This window comes from Streptopelia decaocto (assembly GCF_964273445.1).
Source record: "Streptopelia decaocto genome assembly, chromosome: 4".
Lineage (NCBI taxonomy): Eukaryota > Metazoa > Chordata > Aves > Columbiformes > Columbidae > Streptopelia > Streptopelia decaocto.
In genome coordinates, this window is record NC_138658.1 from 61,377,058 (window position 1) to 61,396,261 (window position 19,204).

At 36.7% G+C, this 19,204-nt stretch overlaps 1 protein-coding gene across 7 annotated transcripts in view; it reads left to right on the forward strand.

The window, feature by feature from the left end:
- LCORL (ligand dependent nuclear receptor corepressor like) overlaps positions 1–19,204 on the forward strand; it is an 80,585-nt gene that overhangs the window by 20,995 nt on the left and 40,386 nt on the right. For all 7 annotated transcript variants that reach the window (XM_082051300.1, XM_082051295.1, XM_082051297.1 and 4 more), the window contains exons 2-4: positions 9,324–9,389; positions 16,259–16,338; positions 16,598–16,727. In XM_082051300.1, coding sequence (XP_081907426.1) covers positions 9,324–9,389; positions 16,259–16,338; positions 16,598–16,727 — 276 coding nt within the window. The remainder of the gene's footprint in view (positions 1–9,323; positions 9,390–16,258; positions 16,339–16,597; positions 16,728–19,204) is intronic.

The window sequence follows — 19,204 nt, forward strand, 5'->3', positions numbered from 1 at the left end:
TTCTTTTTGGAAAACGTATTTCATCACTGTCTGAATTTCCTCAATAAAATACAGCATAGAGAGTTGAAAGTGAGGATTTTTATCCGAAGTGAAAAGTAGCCAGTTAGAACCAAAGCTGTTCTATAGTCTCATTTCAGTTTTTGGTCACCCTGTCTCTGTTCAGCAGCAGCAACAGTGTCCTCAACTACATTATTTCGTGGAGTCAAGATTTGCATTAGAGAAGGACAAGTATATTTTTTAGCTGTGGTTCAGAATTTGTATTGGAGTCTAAATAGAGGATTTCCTCCTTTTCACATTGGAATCTCTGGTATGTTGGTTCCTGTTTGCTCAGGGATCTGAATCAATATGGTAAAGAAAATGAGCCTATTCTGCTAGATGTTTAAAACTTTCTATCATAATAATACTTTTTAGTGCTATAAGTGAAAAGTGGATTCAAGCTAGACAAGGTATTCAACATTCTTATGTGAAATCTGTCCTAAAAGAGTTTCTCTGCAAGAAAAAATAGGCCGCTTTTTACCTGAGAATCTGACCAGCGTTTTATTAAATAATGAATTTTACCGAATAGATATTCTGTAGTGACACTGCAAACAGGAAAAAGGTAACATTTGGATCCAGACTTAGTAATTTGTGCTTCTGGTGTCTTGCTTTATATCTTGAGTGTTCTGCCCAGCAAGATAGTGTTTGTTGTGTTTGGTTTTTTTCCTAACAATGGCCAAAAGGTGACTGAGTATTTGTGTTCCTGCTTGTGTGTTTTGTTTGCTTGGTTGGCTTAGTTGTTGTTGTTGTGTGTTGGTTTTGTTTGGTGTTTTTTTTTAAACTCAGTGCTTCAGTGGTGTAATAACCCAGTCTTTCCAAATTGTTGTTATAGTAGATTTAAAATATAAATAAAAAATAATATTAAAAAAAAACCACCACAAACAACAAAAACCCTATGATTTTGAGAATTATGTCAATATATAAACAAGGCTAAGATTATTAATACATCTATGGTGAGGGGCAGAGAGGACAGCTGCTGACCTGTGGGAAAGGCAGAAAAAACAGGTGGACATTGTTAACGCCTAATTTAAGTTACTTCGTTAAACACTTTACTCTTATAAAATATGAAAATAACTCTTTTCTCTACAGAATATTAACCTTTAGGCAGTTGTAAGGGAGTTGCTGCTTGGTGGGATAAGAGTAACTAGGTGTAATAAAATAATTGAGATTACTCTGAAATTATTTTCAAACTTTTGAATTAGTACTACAGAAAACTTGTAAAATGTTTTCTAAATCAATTGAGAGTGGTCTGACATATCAGAGGAATTTGGTGATGGCTGAGTAATAAACACAGGTATTCTTCAGGGGCTTGAGTTTCTGATGTGATTATTTTTTTTTTCCCTGCCACTTGGAAGGTGGAGACCATTTCTTTATTTGGAGACAAAAAATGCAAAATCTACAAGCAGATAACCATTTTTTTGGGAGAACTGGTGACCTGTAATGTCAAATGTGGTGGAACACAGAGTGCAAGCAGCACCTGTAAAAATCAGGGCTTATATTATACTTCAGAAGGCTGCGGGTTTAAATTATTAGAAACTAAAAATGATTGAACGTGAGCTCCAAGTGAGCTCTAACTTTGTAAGAAAGGCAGATGACTTCTGTGCCTTTTTAAGTTGCCACAACAAAATACTGCCTCTGACTCTCGCACTTGTGTTTTTAAAATGAATACTGGAGCACTGTTGAGATAGAATTTGAAGAGAAGTTAGAGGTTTTTTTTCTTTCAGAGAAACTGAGAGACTTGGTGCTTGTGTCTGCTTGTGTTACTTGTTAATAAAACAAACAAAAAAAAGGTGGTTCTTATGCTTGATGAATCTAATGAGGCTGAATTCTATGTGTGTTGCAGCTGTTGAAATCTAAGACAGGTCACTCAGAAATGCAAACCACAAAACCTCTTTCAGATATACTCCTGTACTGAGACAATCTAAATAATGCAGTCATGAAACTATAGAATGGAGAGAAAAATAGAAATTAAGTTTGTCACTTCTATATAGTACTTTTTATTAATTGCTTGTAGTTTTCAGAAGGGATCACTTTTTAGTCAGGTCAAAGAGGGCAAAATGTCAAGGGGAGGAAAAAAAAATCCTTTTAAGTAATTTAAGTTGTTGCTCTGGTGTGGTAAAACCAAGCTTTTAACTGCTTATATACATATCCATACAAAGTGAAATTTTTATTTCTTGTGGTAATATTGGCAAGTTTTAGCTTAGAACTGTGTGTTCGTTGTTGCATCTTGCCATGAAGTTACTACTACCTAAATAAAAGTATATGGGCCAAAGGAAGCTTGCATATAAGGCGGTTAGTCTGTTCATTAGAGCAATATGCTGGGGTGTGCAAGATCTGTCTTTTGGTCCTTACATGTCCATAATTTCTTTCCAATGTGATTTTTGGTTTCTGAGACCCCTCACACAACTTACAGTCTTCATAGATTAAGAAATACCACCTCATAATATGCATTGTATGACTTCACAGTGGGAACAGAATTTACATGAAAACTAGATAACAATGTTCCTGTGGTCATAGGAAAATGCAGAAGCAAGAATCGAACTCTTAGTTGTAATCAAATCTCTTTAATAACAAGGTAAAGTAACGCTAACTTACCATTACCAAACACCAGAAAAATAAAAGAAGTAAGTACCATTTTAATGCTGTGTCTGGTGGTACTGTGCCCAATGTCATTAAATGTAATCCTGTTCTTTGGACTTTCCCAATTACGTTTTAAAGACCATTTGTTAAATTTTACAATCCTCTAAGAATTGGAATCAGTTTCCATTAGTTTTGATTTTAAAAGCAGCATTAATGGGCTAAACTACACACTGCTTAGAATGTGCAATTTTTTTCTACTCTAACTTTTAATTCCATTTACTATGCTTAGAATATTGAATAAACTCAAAAAATGAGAGGGAGACATGAATCTTTCTTGCTGATGCATGTTACTTGATAGCATCTTTTTCTTAAATTGGAGGAGGGGTGAGGCCTGATTTTACTTAAGAAGCTAAATAACCCCCACGTTCTTGATACATTAAACCACAAAGTGGAGGGTGATGTAGGTTCCTGTGATAAGTCAGTGTTTAGGGTTGCAGAAGTTGTGAAGATCCCAACATGTGATTCTGTTAACTTTGTTAGGCGGGTTAACAAAGGTGTGTCATACAGAGCCTCAAGATCCCTTTTTATTTTTTTTCTTTCTGTGCATTTGGAGGCTGTAGTGTTTTAAGCTCTAAAAGTCTCACTTAATTATAGTAAAAATACACATGCATGCCCTGTCCTTCAAAGCAGTGTGCAGCAGTCTGACCTTATGCCTAACTGAGGATATGCTGCGGAAGAAGGGGAGAAGCAGAACTAACTTTACCTGGCATGTACCTGGGATTTCCAGATTCCTTAACAATGTAGTTAGAGAAAACAATATGATCTCTTCTAATGGGTAGCTTTTCAGCATTAAGATGAAAAATGGAGCAGTAGATATTAATGAGATGAGCAGTATTGTTAAAGCATCTCCCTCTTCCATTTAAATTTTGTCCATGTAAGCAACATGAATCTACCATTTCTGGTATGCATCCAGAGATATGAATGAAACAGTCTTTATGGCTTGAAAAGATATCAAACCAAAAAGTGAATTTATTTAGAAATATTTCCACTGAAAGCTTTTTATCAGTTCATCTGCTTGTGCCTTCCTAAACTGGAAGAAGCTGAAGCAGACTGGGGGGAGAGGAGCAAGTATAAGTGAAGGGTTTTCTATATGGCTTATTATGAGGTCATTGGTATGATGAGAATTTAAATTATAGGATTTTTCTTCACTTTTTTTTTTTTTTTTAAACTGGTGGCTGCAGCATCACAGCTAGTTAGTTACATGAATTCCCAGTTAATCCTGTTACAAGTACCTTAATATGCCCCTGCGTCAGTTATAATTTTTATAGTTTGCCTAAATCTTGTGAGGCCCCTCCTTGAGATTTAATATTATTGTGTTCTATCACTGAGTAAAAGAGCAAAGAGAAAATGCCTTTTTTTACTAAAAAATATTAATTTGTAGTAAAATGGTAAAATATTTAAAATGCTGTGACTTTAACAAAGAAGAAAAAAAAAGCCTTGTAGCTAAAGCCCTAGAATTTGGTTACTTCTGAAATAAAAGCATGTAAATGCGGGGAGAGGGCAATACTACTTCTGAAGGAATGAAGAGTCAACAATGAATGAAAATATATCTGCTTTTATGAAATGGACTTTGTTTTGAAAAGAAGATAAAAATTCTGGAATTATTATGGCCATAAGCAACACTAGGAGAATCAAGAAAGTAGTATGATGTATTCTACCAAACCTATCAGAAACATTTTAATATAACCTACACATATACTGATTTTCTCTTTCCCAACTGTATAGTAATTACCTCTCCTATCTTCAGACTTGCCAAGTGGTGCATTTGAAAGCAATAGTTAAATGTCAGTGTCCATTTATTACACAATATTTATTCTTTTTTTATCTGTTCTCCTAACCCATAATCTGAGTCATTCAAACAAATTTGTTGAAAACACACTTGCAGTCTCAGTTGTTATCACCTAGAGGACGTGGAGAGGGAAGAAAGAGAGAAGGGGCAGTTTGAGAACATACTGAACTGGGATCAACTGTGAGCCTGAAATAACTGTTTTTTCTCAGAAACATTATGGAGATACATTCGCTATTGCTTTTCTAGAAGCTGCATAACTAATTCTGCCTGACCTCAATTTAGGCCAACCTTGTATTAAAAATTCTAAGTCTGCACCTTTGTGACTTTTCTAGACTCAGTGCAGCATAAAATCAACTCTGTAGATAGCGTCCACAGCTACAGGTACAGCTTAGCTATTTTCTAGTTTCTGAATGGCACAGGCCTTCATAATATTAGGTTGGTGAAAAAGTAATTGCAGTTTTGGACTTTGAATTTCAAATAATTGTAACTAGGCTCAAACACATCTTATTAATCACAAGAGAAACCATTACAATCAACACATTTTTGCCAATGAGAAATAAGTTTGTTTATTCCTGTAGTGTAAAAATCTGTGCTTTGGGATTCGATGAACTCTTGCAAAACATTTTCTGCATCCTGCTGGTTGTGGAAGCATTTTCCCTGCAAAAAGTTGTCGAGATGCTTGAAGACGTGGTAGTCGGTTGGGCAGAAGTCAGGTGAATACAGCAGATAAGGCAAAACTTCATAACCCAATTGGTTCAACTTTGGAAGCGTTGATTGCGCAATGTGTGGTCAGGCGTTGTTGTGGTGAATTGGGCCCTTTCTGTTTACCAATGCCAACTGCAGGCATTGCAGTTTTTGCTGCATCTTATCGGTTTTCTGAGCATACTTCTCAGATGTAATGGTTTTGCTGGAATTCAGAATGCTGTAGTGGCTCAGACTGGCAGCGGACCACCAAACAGCGACCATAACCTTTTTTTGGTGCAAGTTTGGCTTTGGGAAGTGCTTTGGAGGTTCTTCTTGGTCCAGCCACTGGGCTGGTTGTTGCATAAAATCCACTCTTCATCACACATCACAATTTGATCAAGAAATAGTTCGTTGTTGTTGCGCAGAATAAGAGAAGACAGCACTTCAAAATGATAGTTTATTTGATTTTGGGTCAGTTCATGAGGCACCCACTTATTGAGCCTTTTCACCTTTCCAATTTGCTTCAAATGCTGAACTACTGTAGAATGGTCAATGCTGAGTTCTTTGACAACTTGTTGTGTAGTGGTAAGAGGATCAGATTCAATATTTATTCTCACTTGGTCATTGTCACCTTCTGATGGCTGGCCACTAAGCTCCTCATCTTCCAGGCTCTCGTCTCCTTTGCAAAACTTCTTGAGCCACCACTGCACTGTATGTTCATTAGCAGTTCCTGGGCCAGATGAGTTGTTGATGTTGCAAGTTATCTTTGCTGGTTTATTACCCATTTTGAACTTGAATAAGAAAACAGCTCAAATTTGCTTTTTGTCTAACATCATTTCCATAGTCTAAAATATAAAATAAACAGCAAGTAGTAAGTCAGTAGCAAAAAAAACACAAAGCAAGAAAAGCCCATTAAAATTATGTATAACATAACCGCATTTATTTAAGAATGTGTTCCAGTATCAGACAGCAAATCTGAACAATGCAAAAACTGCAATTCCTTTTGTGCCAACATAATACGTAGCCACACTACTGCTAAGGGGTATGAAAAATGTCTGTATTTGGTCATTCAGTGAGGAAGACTCCTAGTGTGTTCCTTGAGTACCTCTGCAAGTCTGTGTAAGGTGCACAGCCTGGGAAGCTTCCATGGACTGTATCCATTAATATTCTGTTTTATTCATAATAAAGAATTTTACAGCCCATACTGTTTGTACTTGGCAACATACACTTTCTAATGTAGACAGACTTAAGATGTGACAGATGCTAAGTAGTTTACAGTGATAAAACGTTTCAGAAAGCTTAAATCATTAAGTTCTATGAGCACTCGAAGCGTATTTTCTCTGTAAGACGACAAGAGACAAAATTCTGTAAAATAATTTAGAGCAGATTTTATTAGTAGTATTATTGGTGAATTGCAAGAGGTATAAGCAAATAATATTTCTGATTGATATCTGTAGACTCTTCAGAGTATTAAGAATTCCAAAACCACCAACACCATTTTCTTACACATACTGTCTGATGAAATAAAGGTTTATTGTAATGCCTGGGTTCAGGTGATTACATTTTGTGAAACAGTGCCAGCACATATTCATCAGTAGCTGTACAAGAAGTGAAAATGTATATTCTTGTTTAGGCTACATTAAAATGCTGTCAATCCTACTGAAAAGCAGGAGCAGAACTTTGTAGAAAACTGCACAAAATGCAAGTAGTCCACATCTTTTCTGGGAAAACTTTACAGTAAGGGCTGGAAAAATAATCTGTGTTGTTAGATTGTACAAGTAAACTTTATTTTAAAAAAAACAGGGATCAAGTATCCAAAGGTGAGGAAGCAAATGATCACATTGAGTAAGTCTAAGTTGTGGCTCAATAGGCAAGTTCTGGGAGCACTTGTAAGAGAAGCATCATTGTGGGTGGGTGGGATGGAACCAAGTTTGGTGGCCTAGCAGAAGAGTGGAGTGTGTCCTTTGTTCAGGAAAAAAAGCCCACGGTGTGCTAATTGCCATCTTTAGGGAAAGCCGTATGGAGGTCTGTTTGGAAATGGCATTCTGCCTTAACAAACTGCTGGTTCACAGAGCTGAGTTTTCTGTGCTTGTGTTTTTGCAGAGGCAGGAGCAGGCAGTGGGGCAAACAGATGTGGATATGTATAAAAGTAAATACAAACAAATGACACCCTCCACACCTTGGGGTGGGGAGCAGGCGGGTGTCCTGAAAACAAGGAGATTTTGGGTGCTGACTAGAAGAGTAAACAAGCTTGCTGTTATTTCATTTAGAAAGTGCTAACAGATGGTAGTTAGTGTTTGTTCTTTTGGAATAAGAACAGCTATTTGCGAGAGATACTTGACTCCATTCATATTTTTACCCAGTGACAGTAACTTGCAACAACCCAAGTATTGGCTAGCTGCTGAGCTAAAGTGGCTTGCAGTTTATAACACTGGTGACCATAATAATACACTAGTGTGTTTTGTATTTCCAGATTGTTGTGTTTGGGGAATTTCAGTCTTAAATTCAGACTTATTCATCTCTCTTGCTTTTTTTTTTTTTTTTTTTGGTCCATAACCCTTTGAAGTTAGACGAACTGGGAATTTGTGCAATGTTAATATGATATAATTTATATTACATTGGATCTAAGAGTCAGTGGATAATACTTGAAGGTAATTTTTAGTGCATACTTTTGCCTTGGATTTTTGCTGTCTGGTTTTTGTAGATTGTGTTTTAAAAGTGTATACATATGTATTTGTGAGAGGACACTGATCTTCTCACTTTATTCTTGTGTGGGACTATTTACTACGAAGAAAAGTGGAAAATTAACATAGAAATGTATGTATAGCTCAAATAATATAGCAAGTATAATTATAATAAATTGAATTTATTAATAAAGAGAAGTATATTAAAATTATAAAATAATACAAAATTGAAAGGTAAATTTTAACAAAATGTGACCTGTCAAGCTGAACAGCTCCTATGTGTTAGCTTTTTTTGTCTATGTTAGGATTTTAATCTATTATTTAATATGCTATTTAAGATATGGTACATATTTATTCTTCCTTAAACTCGTGTACATATAATCTAAACCCAAAAGTAAATGTCTGTTTTGATGAGAGAGCAGTATGTTGTGCTACTTTAGAGGGCATCACAGCTGATGAGCAGATTTTATTATTCTAAATATTCTTTGGTAGGTAGTTGTTTCCTGAAGATATTGGTATCCTTTATGTTGTATGATGATTAAATAGTCTTGCAAAGTACTACAAAATAGCTACATTTTAATGTAGACCGGTCTTGAGTGTGAGGAATGAGAACCTTCAAATGCTGCTTTGAATTATCCTCTTAGTTGAAAATAAGCTTATTATTTGGAAGCAGAAAAGAGGGGACGCTTGTAAACTGTTTCTATATTGAACAAAACTTCTGTTATGTTGATTATGTAAATTCTCACCATATTTTATCAGTTACCATCCATTTTCTGTTTTGGTTGGGGGAAGGAGGAGGGAGTGTGTTTGGTTGGTTTTTTGTTTTATTTTGTTTTTTAATAATTTCATTTGCTCTGTCTCTTTGCCCTTGTTGCAGTATGTGATTTTACCAAAAACCTAAACAGAGTAGCTGGTAAATCTGGAAAATAATCTGATTTAGCTCATCTTCAATTTTAAAGAGTTTTTGTACTGATACATAGGACTAGAGAGGACTGTTGCAATATCAGAAGCAAAATAAGGTTTCTCTTTAATGTTTGTGGAAATAGTAGCCTCCTGAGATTATATAATTTCAGGTGTTCATAAATGAGAAGTTTCTGATTTTGAAGGTTTCCTCCTCTTTCTTTTTTTCTTCCACCTCCATACATGTTTCTAATTCCCAGTGTAACAGAGAGACTTCTTCACTTGTGTAGAGATATGAGGTTAATCCTCCCACCTTTAAGATTCTGTGTTAGTTATTTTAAGTCTAATGAGGTTGTAGGGGCATGGCTTAATAGGCCGATTGTGTGCAGATGGCAGTTGCCTTGTCTTATTTTTATCTTCTAATTCTGTTGAGTAGTACCGTAGTGGAAGGAGTAAATATTTGTGTGATAAATGTAACAATTTTTGGAATTGCTCTCAGAATTAAAGAATACTTGTTGCTGGTATTCTCAAACTTGCTTTCCTTTCAGAAACTTCTGATTTACTGTTTTAAATGTTTCTTTTGTCTCCAGGTTTTGAAAGTATTTTAGAAGGGCTTTATGGACCAAGGCTACGAAGAGACCTCAGTTTATTTGAAGGTAAATAAGCTGGCTTTTAGTGCGATTACCTTAATGTATTATTTTTCCTTTAGTTAAAGGCAGTTTAAAGTACATATCGAATTCTAAAAAGGAAGTCTTCAGCTGTTTTTCTAATGTTTATTTCATCATATTCCTGTCAATACTCTTTAAAAGCAAAATTTTAGATAAAATGGTACCTGGGTTTTGTTCCTATGCAGGGAAATTTTGGATTAGCTAAGCTTTCCTGAGAAACTCTAACGAGAATGTTTTCCTTTTCTGGAATACTGCACCTCCTACTTCATTTTTTTTTGGACTGCTTTTAGAAAGGGAAGACAAGCTGCTCAGCTTCATGTTGACATTAACTGGGAAAAGGAAGGTGATGAATGCTACCTAGGTTTTCTTGTAGTGGTCAAGAATATTTAAGCTTTATGTATATTTATATCATTATATATAGTGCTTTTAAAAATATTTTATAGATATATAAAGTATATCTATATCTAAGTGTGTGTGTATATATATTTTTTCCATTATCCTTGTAGAACTTAACTGTATTCCACATGGGTTTGGTTTTGCTGGAACAGCTGTCAATAACATCCGAGTCTTTAGTTAAGTATGAAATTATTTATCTGTGGTCAACAAAAACAGAGGAGACATATCCAGCACAAAATTGCTTTGAAGCATTGAATGGAGTGTTATGTCAAGTTCATTTTCATGGCTTTAAAAATATGTTCTTTCTGTTATCAAACCTTCAAAATGTTCCATTTCTTTACAATTTATTATCTGATAGTGTAGTTTGTAAAACATGTAACTTCTATAGTGCTAGTACAAGGGGCAGGGTGGCATATACTGTGTTTGCTTAGAATAGGTTTGGAGTAATTGCTTTAACTTGGTTTTGATTTTGTCCTTGTCATATTGTGCAAGTTCTTTGACCTGTATCAAATGCATTTAACATAATATGGATATACATAAGGTAAAGGGGGAGAACTTGAAATACCATTTTTCTGATGTTTTAAGAATTTTTTTTGCCACCCGTAAAGCTAAGCATGACACTAGTCAGACTTAAAAAACATTTAAGAAATGTGTAAATTTGGGTTAAACCTTATTTTCATGAGTAGCACTCCTATCTGCTGTGATGAACTAGCACTTTACTGCTTTGGAAAGGGAACAGGGCATTGTTGTAGTAGTGTACAGTATTTTTTTTTTTCTGGTTGTTTTCTGGTTGGTCACTATGTATTGTGCTTTACACTTAAAGCTGTATTATTCTTTTACATCGAAGGGTTTACATTTTGAAAGGAATTTCAGGACACTTTTTTTGGTTTTGTGTAAAAAAGCAGAAAGTACTGAGCTAATGAATATAAGTGCTAAAGGAGCCTGATAGTACACAATAAGGTGTTATATTGCTCCTTTAGAGCTTCTGCATGTATATATTTGAGTTATCTCTCAGGAAAAGTTTTAGCTTATTTGCCTCATGCTGTTGAAGATTTCTTGTAACCTGTTGGCTGTTTCCATTGCTTGCAGATGACGTTTGATATTTGGTGCCTCGATGACTCTGTCCTGCAAATTAAATTCATTTTTATGTAAAATGTAAAGTTTTAAAACTATTTTTTTTTTTTCCATTTGCAAGACTATCAGTCAGTAATGTGCCTGAATTTTTCAACAGTTAAAGCCTGTTTCCATGGTTGACACATCTGTAAAACTGATTTTCCTTCTGGAGCAACTGCAGAAGAGATGGAGTGTTAGGTTGGGATGCCCACCTTGCCTTACTATTTTTGGCTCATTTTTACATATACAGTATGTGTAACTTCCATAGTCCCATTTGAAATGGCCATGTTTTATACAAACCCAGTAGAGGTGGACCTTATGCAGGGGTGTCAAAACTCATTTTCACTGGGGGCCACATCAGCCTCGTGGTTGTCTTGAAAGGGCCAAATGAATTTTAGGGCAGTATAAACGTAACTACTCCTAGGAGGCCCCTAGTGAAAATTAGTTGGACACCCCTGCCTTATAGTATAGTATGCAAGACTGCTTCTCATCTGAGGTTTGAATTGCATTGTAAAGATTAACACAGCATCTTGAGTAAAATTTGTTATAAATCTTTCCACTGTCAAAATTTAAGTGCCTTTACAGATAATGAAACTAAGATATAGAGTAAATAATGTGCCTTACTTAATAAAATACATGGTCTGTAGAATCAGAACCTAAGGTTTTTGGCTCTTGGCGACATGCCTAAGTCACTGCATCTGATAAGGGGTCCATTTTTCTCACTATAACCACTGAACCAGAACTGTCAACATGTAGAATTGTGCCTCATCAGCAAGAGAGTATGTTTCTTTGAACAACCCTTGAGAAATTATATGGTTTTCTTATCCAGAAATGCATGAAAGTTGGCTGAAATATGTGCTGCGTAGCTACAACAGCATTTTTTTCTCTTTCATTGTTGGGTTTGTGTAATTGTATAAAATGTAACTCGAGTGTGTTGATATATTTCCTCCTTCCTTCTGTCTTGAAATAGTATTTGATGTATAGGTTACATTATTGTATTGTATTCTTTCAAAGTTACTTGAGAGAATAAGAAATTGTAACAACAAATTTAAATGGTAAAATGTACACTTCAGTTTTACTACCTTTTATTTTTTAAAAAAATATCTTGTAAACTTCAGAAATTATCTTGCTGAGAAGCCAAACTAATTAAGCTGAAAAAGACACTCATAACACCAGATAATTACCTGAAGATGGCAAGATTTTTTTCGTTATCTTGAAATTCTTATATGATACATATATGTAGGACTTTTTTTTTTTTTTTTTCTGGCTGCTTTGATAGTGCAGCTTCTGGTTGTAACAGTGTCAAGTTCTGTATCTTGGCATCTGACCCAAGTCCTGCTCTGGATGAGCTGGAGGCTTCTGTCATTGAGCCCTTAGGGCTTTCTAACCCTTTGTTTATACCCGTTTTCAGCTAAGTAGCTTCATATGTAAATTGTTATTCTTTACATTCTACTTACACATATTTAACTAAACTGTTAGAAGCTTTTCCTCTAATCATCTGGTGTGTATGGAGGTTGGGTTTTTTTGTGTGATTATCTGCTGGGGTTCTGGTCTCTTATGGGCAGAGGAAAAACAGTGTCTTGTGGTAGAAAAGCAGCTTTCTACCAGGAAAAAAATCCTAACTCCTTGTACAGGAAGAAAAGTTTATTTGAGGGTGTGTTTTATTTCTCCTTAGGTTATTCTGGTGTACTTATTCATATATAAAGTAATGGTGTGAAAAATTGTATTAGAAGCACGCAAATATCTGATATCATTCAAGTTTTTATAAAATTAAAAAGGTGAAGGAATGTGATAAACACTTCAGATATTCTAATGTACTTATCAGGAAAGCAGTAGTGCAATATAAAAAGGAAGGCGATTATATCCTAATTGAGACAAGTAGCTGGAAAATTTACTGGGACATTATTGTAATAATGCAGAAAATACTGGGAAGTGTTTAACTTTTTAAACTATCTCGTATTTAGATTTACTAGACAATTATTTCATAATGTGAGGTAAACATGGAATCAGTTCAGTACTATAGATGTCTGTATTAACTTACTTAATTCAGCATGATTCCTTGGAAAAAATGATTTGGGAGAAGAGATTTGAAGAGCTTAAGAAATTAAGAAAGATTGTAGTTTTTTGTCAAAGTTTGCCATTTTATTCTTAAAAAATTGAAATGGGTTTAACAGTGTTGTGCTAAATGACTTTGGTTTCAAGTAATAACGTGTACTGTGCTTAGTGTTAGAATGCTCTTTGCACAATCTTAACACTGGCCAGCCTGTGAGGAAAAAATTGTTATAGGTTGTCAGCAGACCTTTCACCAGCTGACCCCAAGCAGGATAAAATGGGGAGGAGAGATGATCATGATCCTAAACTGAATGCAACTAAAGGAAAGTTTCCTCTGCTTAAAAGTGCCATCTCTACCTCTGGTCTTTCTCTGTTGTCTATCTGTAGTTAAAAACTAATACTGGTCTCAGTGTGTTTCCTGTGGTGGTGACCTGAGACTGGATGTATGGCATTTAATATAGCTGGCACATATCTGCTATGTGATGGCAGTTTTGCTTAGCTCACTGGCATGATTAATGCATTATGTTATGCATGGCTTATACTTCTTTGAATACATTTAGTGTTGTGCAGTGCTGATGTTACTTGAGGTCTGCTTTTTTGGCAACACACAAGCATTGCTCTCTAGTTATACTTTTAACAGTGGAACATCAGGATTCCAAGGCAGAAGAATATCTCTGAAAGTACAAAACCTGTCTTGGAGTAATGCAGAGAATCCCAGCATTCAGAAGTAGATTTATTATGATTACAAGGAAAACTATGAAAACATGATCTTGTTATTAAAGAATAGTGTGGGAGTTTTTCATCTGTGGACATATTAAAGGAATAGTTCTAAAAGGCTGGGACAGCTTGATTAATTCAGTGGAAATAACTCATTATCTTTTGTTACTGTCCAGTCAAGAAGGATTCCGTGTCTGTTTTTGATCATCAGCTGTCTAACCTGTTAGAACTGCTGGTTTACATCCCTGGAAGCGTGTAACACATTATTATTACAGAATTAGGTTCTGAATTAGTATTTTAGAGCTGAATAAATTAGGTTTAAATAATAATACAGAGTTACTGGGGTTATTTTTGCACTCAAGAACCTCATTTTTTCAGATTCATTTTGTTTCTGACAGTGCCTCTGTGATAATATATTTAAGAAAAAATAAAAGCTCAGCCATAGTGGGGAGGGTGTGTGGCGTGGGTGTGCGTGGACAGTTGGAAATAACCATGCAGACAGCAAGGTCAGGGAAGGAAGAGAGGAGAGGAGGTGCTCCAGGCACTGGAGCAGAAATTTCCTTGCAGCCCGTGGAGAGGACCATGGTAAAGCAGGTAGAACCTGCAGCCTGTGGAGGACCATTTTGAAACAGATATCCACACTGCAGCCCGTGGAGGACCTCACACTGGAGCAGGTGGAGACGCCCTTGAAGGAAGCTCCATGTAAAGCCCATGCTGGAGCATGGCCCTGGCAGGAATTGTGAGCCCATGGAGCAGCCTTTTCCTGAAGGACTGTGCCCTGTGGAAAAGACACACACTGGAACAGTTTGTGAAGAAGAGCAGCTGTGGGAAGGACCCACACTGGAGCAGTTCAGGAAGGCCTGCAGCCTGTGAGAAGGACCCCATGCTGGAGCAGGAGAAAAGTGTGAGGAGGAATGTGTGGCAGAGAGGAACTGTTGTGAACTGAGGACAGACCCTGTGCCACATCCTCCTTGTGCTGTCTGGGGTGGGAGATGAGGTGTAAGAGTCAGGAACGAGGGAGTGAAGTTGAAGTCTAGGAAGCAGGGGTCGTAAGGTGGTTTTAGTATTGTCTTTCTCATTATGCAAACCTATTATTATTGATAATAAATGAGATTAATTTTTCCCAATTTGAGTCTGGCTTGCCCGTGACAGTACTTGGTAAGTGATCTCCCTGTCTTATCTTGGCCCACAAGTTCTTCCATCTTAGTTTTTTTCCCTGCCCTGTTGGGGGCAGTGAGAGAATGGCTGGGTGGGTGTTGACGGCCAGCCAAGATCAACCTACTACTGTGTGTTATTGGAAGCAGATAACCACAAGAACCTCCCTAACAGAACCGTGATTGTAATTTAGTGGACAGAGACAAGGGGGAAGCATATTTGGTAATTAATAAAAGGGGTCAGGAGGGTTGTTTATGTTGTAAGTGCATGAACTGGAAATGAATGGGATGGAGAGGACCTTGGTGTTGTAGTTAATCAGGCTCATATTCAACTGCCAAAATGCTGCAGCTGTCGTAAAGACTCATGCACATCTAGGATGCTGTAAGAAAAGCACTATCTGCAGTTTAAGTCAGTCTGGTGTAAATGTAAAAGAAAGGCATCATCTTGATCTTGGTCACCTGTGTTCAGGAGACAGGCCTGTGTTCAAGTGAGAATGGTGCATAAAACGTGGGGTTGAATCTCATGAGAGAAAACCACGTGGTATAGATTAGCCTAGCAAAAGGAAGTGTAAAGGGGGCACAATGAAATCCTCTGTAAATACATCAAGGTGCTAAATGCCCATGAACAATAACTGTTAACAAAAGCAAACTGGTATAACTTGCTGTAAATTTAAACAAGAAATTAGAAGGTTAATTTTAACTATTAGCACAATTGGTTTAGGAAAAGCTTTAGAGCAATTGGCGGTTCAGGAATAGTGTGTGGTGGAAAACTCTTGACTTTTCAACTGAAGCTTAATAACTTACTTAACAAAAATAGATGGCTTGTCTCCATTCAGAACAACAAGACTGGACTTGATATAGGTGATCTGTTTAAGTCCTATATTCCCTCAAGGTCAAAGTACATCTTCTGATAAAACATATAGTTATTTTGAAGTTTTATAAATCAAGTGCTACAAGTGAGCATAGGGTTTTGGTTTCCCTTTAGTGATGGTATCAATTCAATTAAAATATTTTAAGTACAACACGTGTAGCTCAAATGGCAAGGAGTCCATATCCTAATTCCTTGCTTAGCTTACTACATGTTTGTAACTTCTGTTAAAAGGAATGACGACTGGAATTCAGAGCTTTATTTACAGTATTCACATACCTCCAGTAACTGTGATAGGTAATCAATTGAAATGTATGAGTTTACCTTTCCTTTTAAGAAAAGTGCTCTATGCTGTTTGGAAGTTGGGCTATGTGAGCCAGACAAGACTTCGGAAGTATCTAAGAATTGCATACTACTGACTACATTGTACTAATAAAAGCATATTAAATTATGATGGAATTTATTTAAGAGGATGGTAGGATGTGTATTTTGTTCTCAAAATCCATTTTACTTGTTTAAAACATCTAGCTTTTTTTTTTTTTTCTTCTTCTTTTAAGACTGTGAGCCAGAAGAGCTAACTGACTGGTCTATGGATGAGAAATGCTCCTTTTGTAATTTACACAAAGAAACAGTCAGTGTAAGTATGAACATGATATCAAGCATGACTCCCTAACACCCAATTCTTGGTATGAAAGTAAAAATCAGATAATTGAATTTTGCAAATACTGCATTTTGACTCCAGATAATCTGGCTATGAGAAGGCATAAGATGCTTTGGCTTTATGGTAAATATCTTTTTAGTGGTTCTTTTTCATTAAGTAGGTCAATAATTGAATTGCGTGTTGTACTACCAGTAGACTAACTTATGAAAGAGGTTATAATCTTCATGTCTTCTAGGATCGTGCATCGGTTATTGGTTCTTCACAGTCAACGCCTACAGAGGAACTGTCATCTCAGGGCCAGTCCAACACTGATAAGATTGAATGCCAAGCAGAAAACTATCTAAATGCACTCTTTCGAAAGAAAGGTAATAAAAGCATGTATTTTATATTAAGAGATATGACACAAATCTAGAAGAATTGAATGATTTAGGGTTGATTTTGATTCTTAAGGAGTTTTTGTTTATCTACTGAATACTGTTTCTCTTCTTTATTTCTTTGGTTTTCCTTAATCTTTGTTTGCTTGAATCACCAAATAAAATACTACTTGACTTTGCTGTTAGTCCTCTTGCATTATGTGTTATTTTCTTGAACTCCTGTATATTACATTTTACTATTTTTGTTTGGTTAGGTTTTTTTTTGTGTGTGTGTGTGTTTGGTTTTTTTACCATGAGCTGCTACCTTTTTTCCATGCCAACCTCAGGTGCCATTCTCTGGAATTTTAACCATTTAAACATTTTCTATTCCTAAACTTCCAGCAGAAAGACCATTTTAGCTGAAAAAATGTGTTTTATAGGTTACAAAATGGGATTTGGGATCTTCTCCCATGAAAGCTGCTACTTCAAATACATTAAACTCAGACGTTGAGACTTCTTGCCAAAATGTATTCATTTAGTAACTTATTAATTCTTTGGATATGCTTGTTCTTTGTCACTCAGCAAGTTATAGCAGTACACGAGTGACTGACAAAGCTTGATTCCTGTAAGTTACTTAGCTGGTCCCTGTCAACAGCAGCAAAAATACTCATTTTCTTAATTTCCTGTGGGAGGAATGTGACTGCAGCTCTACTCAGTAACTTCAACTTTCACAGGTTTTTCTTGAATTTGGTAGGTGTACTTGAAGGTCAAAATAGCTCTGTATGACTAGGGTGACGGCCTCTTGTTCTAGAAAAGAATTAACGAGTCAGACATGTTCTCTTTATTCACATAGGTGGACGAGGTAAAAAAAAAAAAAAAAAAAAAGAAATTTTCTCTCCTTTACCTTGTTGTAGCAGGAAGGGATTACTATGCCCTTGAACCTGGGGTAGGTGGAATCTTTTTCTGTATGGAGCATCTGTCTATTCAGCCTACATTGTGCTTAGGGCTTTAAAGAACTTTGGAGTGCAATAGCATATTGAGTCTGTGTTCATTCCTTGGATTTCCTTAAAACCAACTGTTTTCTATTTGAAATAAGATTTCCAGTGAAGTTGCCATCTCATTACTTCTGAAATTCTTATTGTACTTTCATCATTGGCCCAGTTGCGTAGCATCTCCCTAGTCAGTTATTTTAATTCCCTTGAATTTCTGCTTTCTCAGATCTTATCTTGGTGTACAGTGTTTTTAAATATTTACCTGCTTTATGTTTCTGCTGGAGAATGCTATATGTTGATCCTCCTTGAGAGGAACTTTTATCGTGGGAGAAGTGAAACTTGGCATGACCTTGCCTCACCAGAGTGGCACTTGTTAAGTTTGTCTCAAAGAGCATTTGACTTTTAGCATCTTCCTTAGGGTTTTTTGATCTACTAGATCAGTAAACCTAGGTTAAAAAGGTTTTGTCTATTGAAAAACAAAACTAAAGTATTTTCCAATTGTATTTGTGAATAACCACAGGCACCAGTACAGGCTGGGGGTTGACCTGCTGGAAAGCAGCATTGCAGAGAGGGTCCTGGGAGTTCTACTTGACAACAGGTTGACCATGAGCCAGCAACGTGCCAAGAAGACCAATGGTATCCTGGGGTGCATTAGGAAAAGTGTGACCAGCCGGTCGAGGACGGTTATTCTCCCTGCCTACTCTGCCCTGGTGTGGCTGCATCTGGAGTGTTGCGTCCAGTTCTGGGCTTCCTAGTTTAAGAAGGACAAGGAAATCCTGGAGGGAGTTCAGTAGATGGCTGATCAATATCTGGAGCATGTTTCTTAGAAGGAAAGACTGAGAGAGCTGGGTCTGTTCAGCCTGAAGAAGAGAAGGCTGAGAGGGGATCTTATCCATGATTACAAATATCTGACGGGTGGATGTCAAGAGGATGGGACGAGCCTCTTTTCAGTGGCACCCAACAACAGGTTAAGGGGCAGCAGGCATAGGCTGAAGCACAGGAGGTTCCATCTGAATATAAGGAGAAACTTCTTTACTCTGAGGGTGCCAGAGCACTGGAACAGGCTGCCCAGAGAGGTTGTGGTCTCCTTCTCTGGAGACATTCAAGACCCACCAGGACACATTCCTGTGCGATCTGCTCTAGGTGAACCTGCTTTAGGAGGTGGGTTGGACTAGATGATTTCCAGAGGCCCATTCCAACCCCAGCATTCTGTGATTCTGTGATATGACTGTATATAGCGTAACTAAAATTACTATGCAAGTAGAGGAAGGGAAAACAATGAATGTTGACAAGAACGAAAACTAGAGTGAACTTGGCCCTTATTCCATCTGTTGATCAGTCAACTAAACTAATATGATACTGGGCTCAGAATAAATTGCCGTATTCTGGTTTTAACTTGCTGGTGATCTGACAGTGAAGTGGACAAGTTTGCAGGTAGAGCTGAGAGTGTTGGTGGCTGTTGAGGTGGGATAGTTCTAGAAGACATGTGACCTTTTT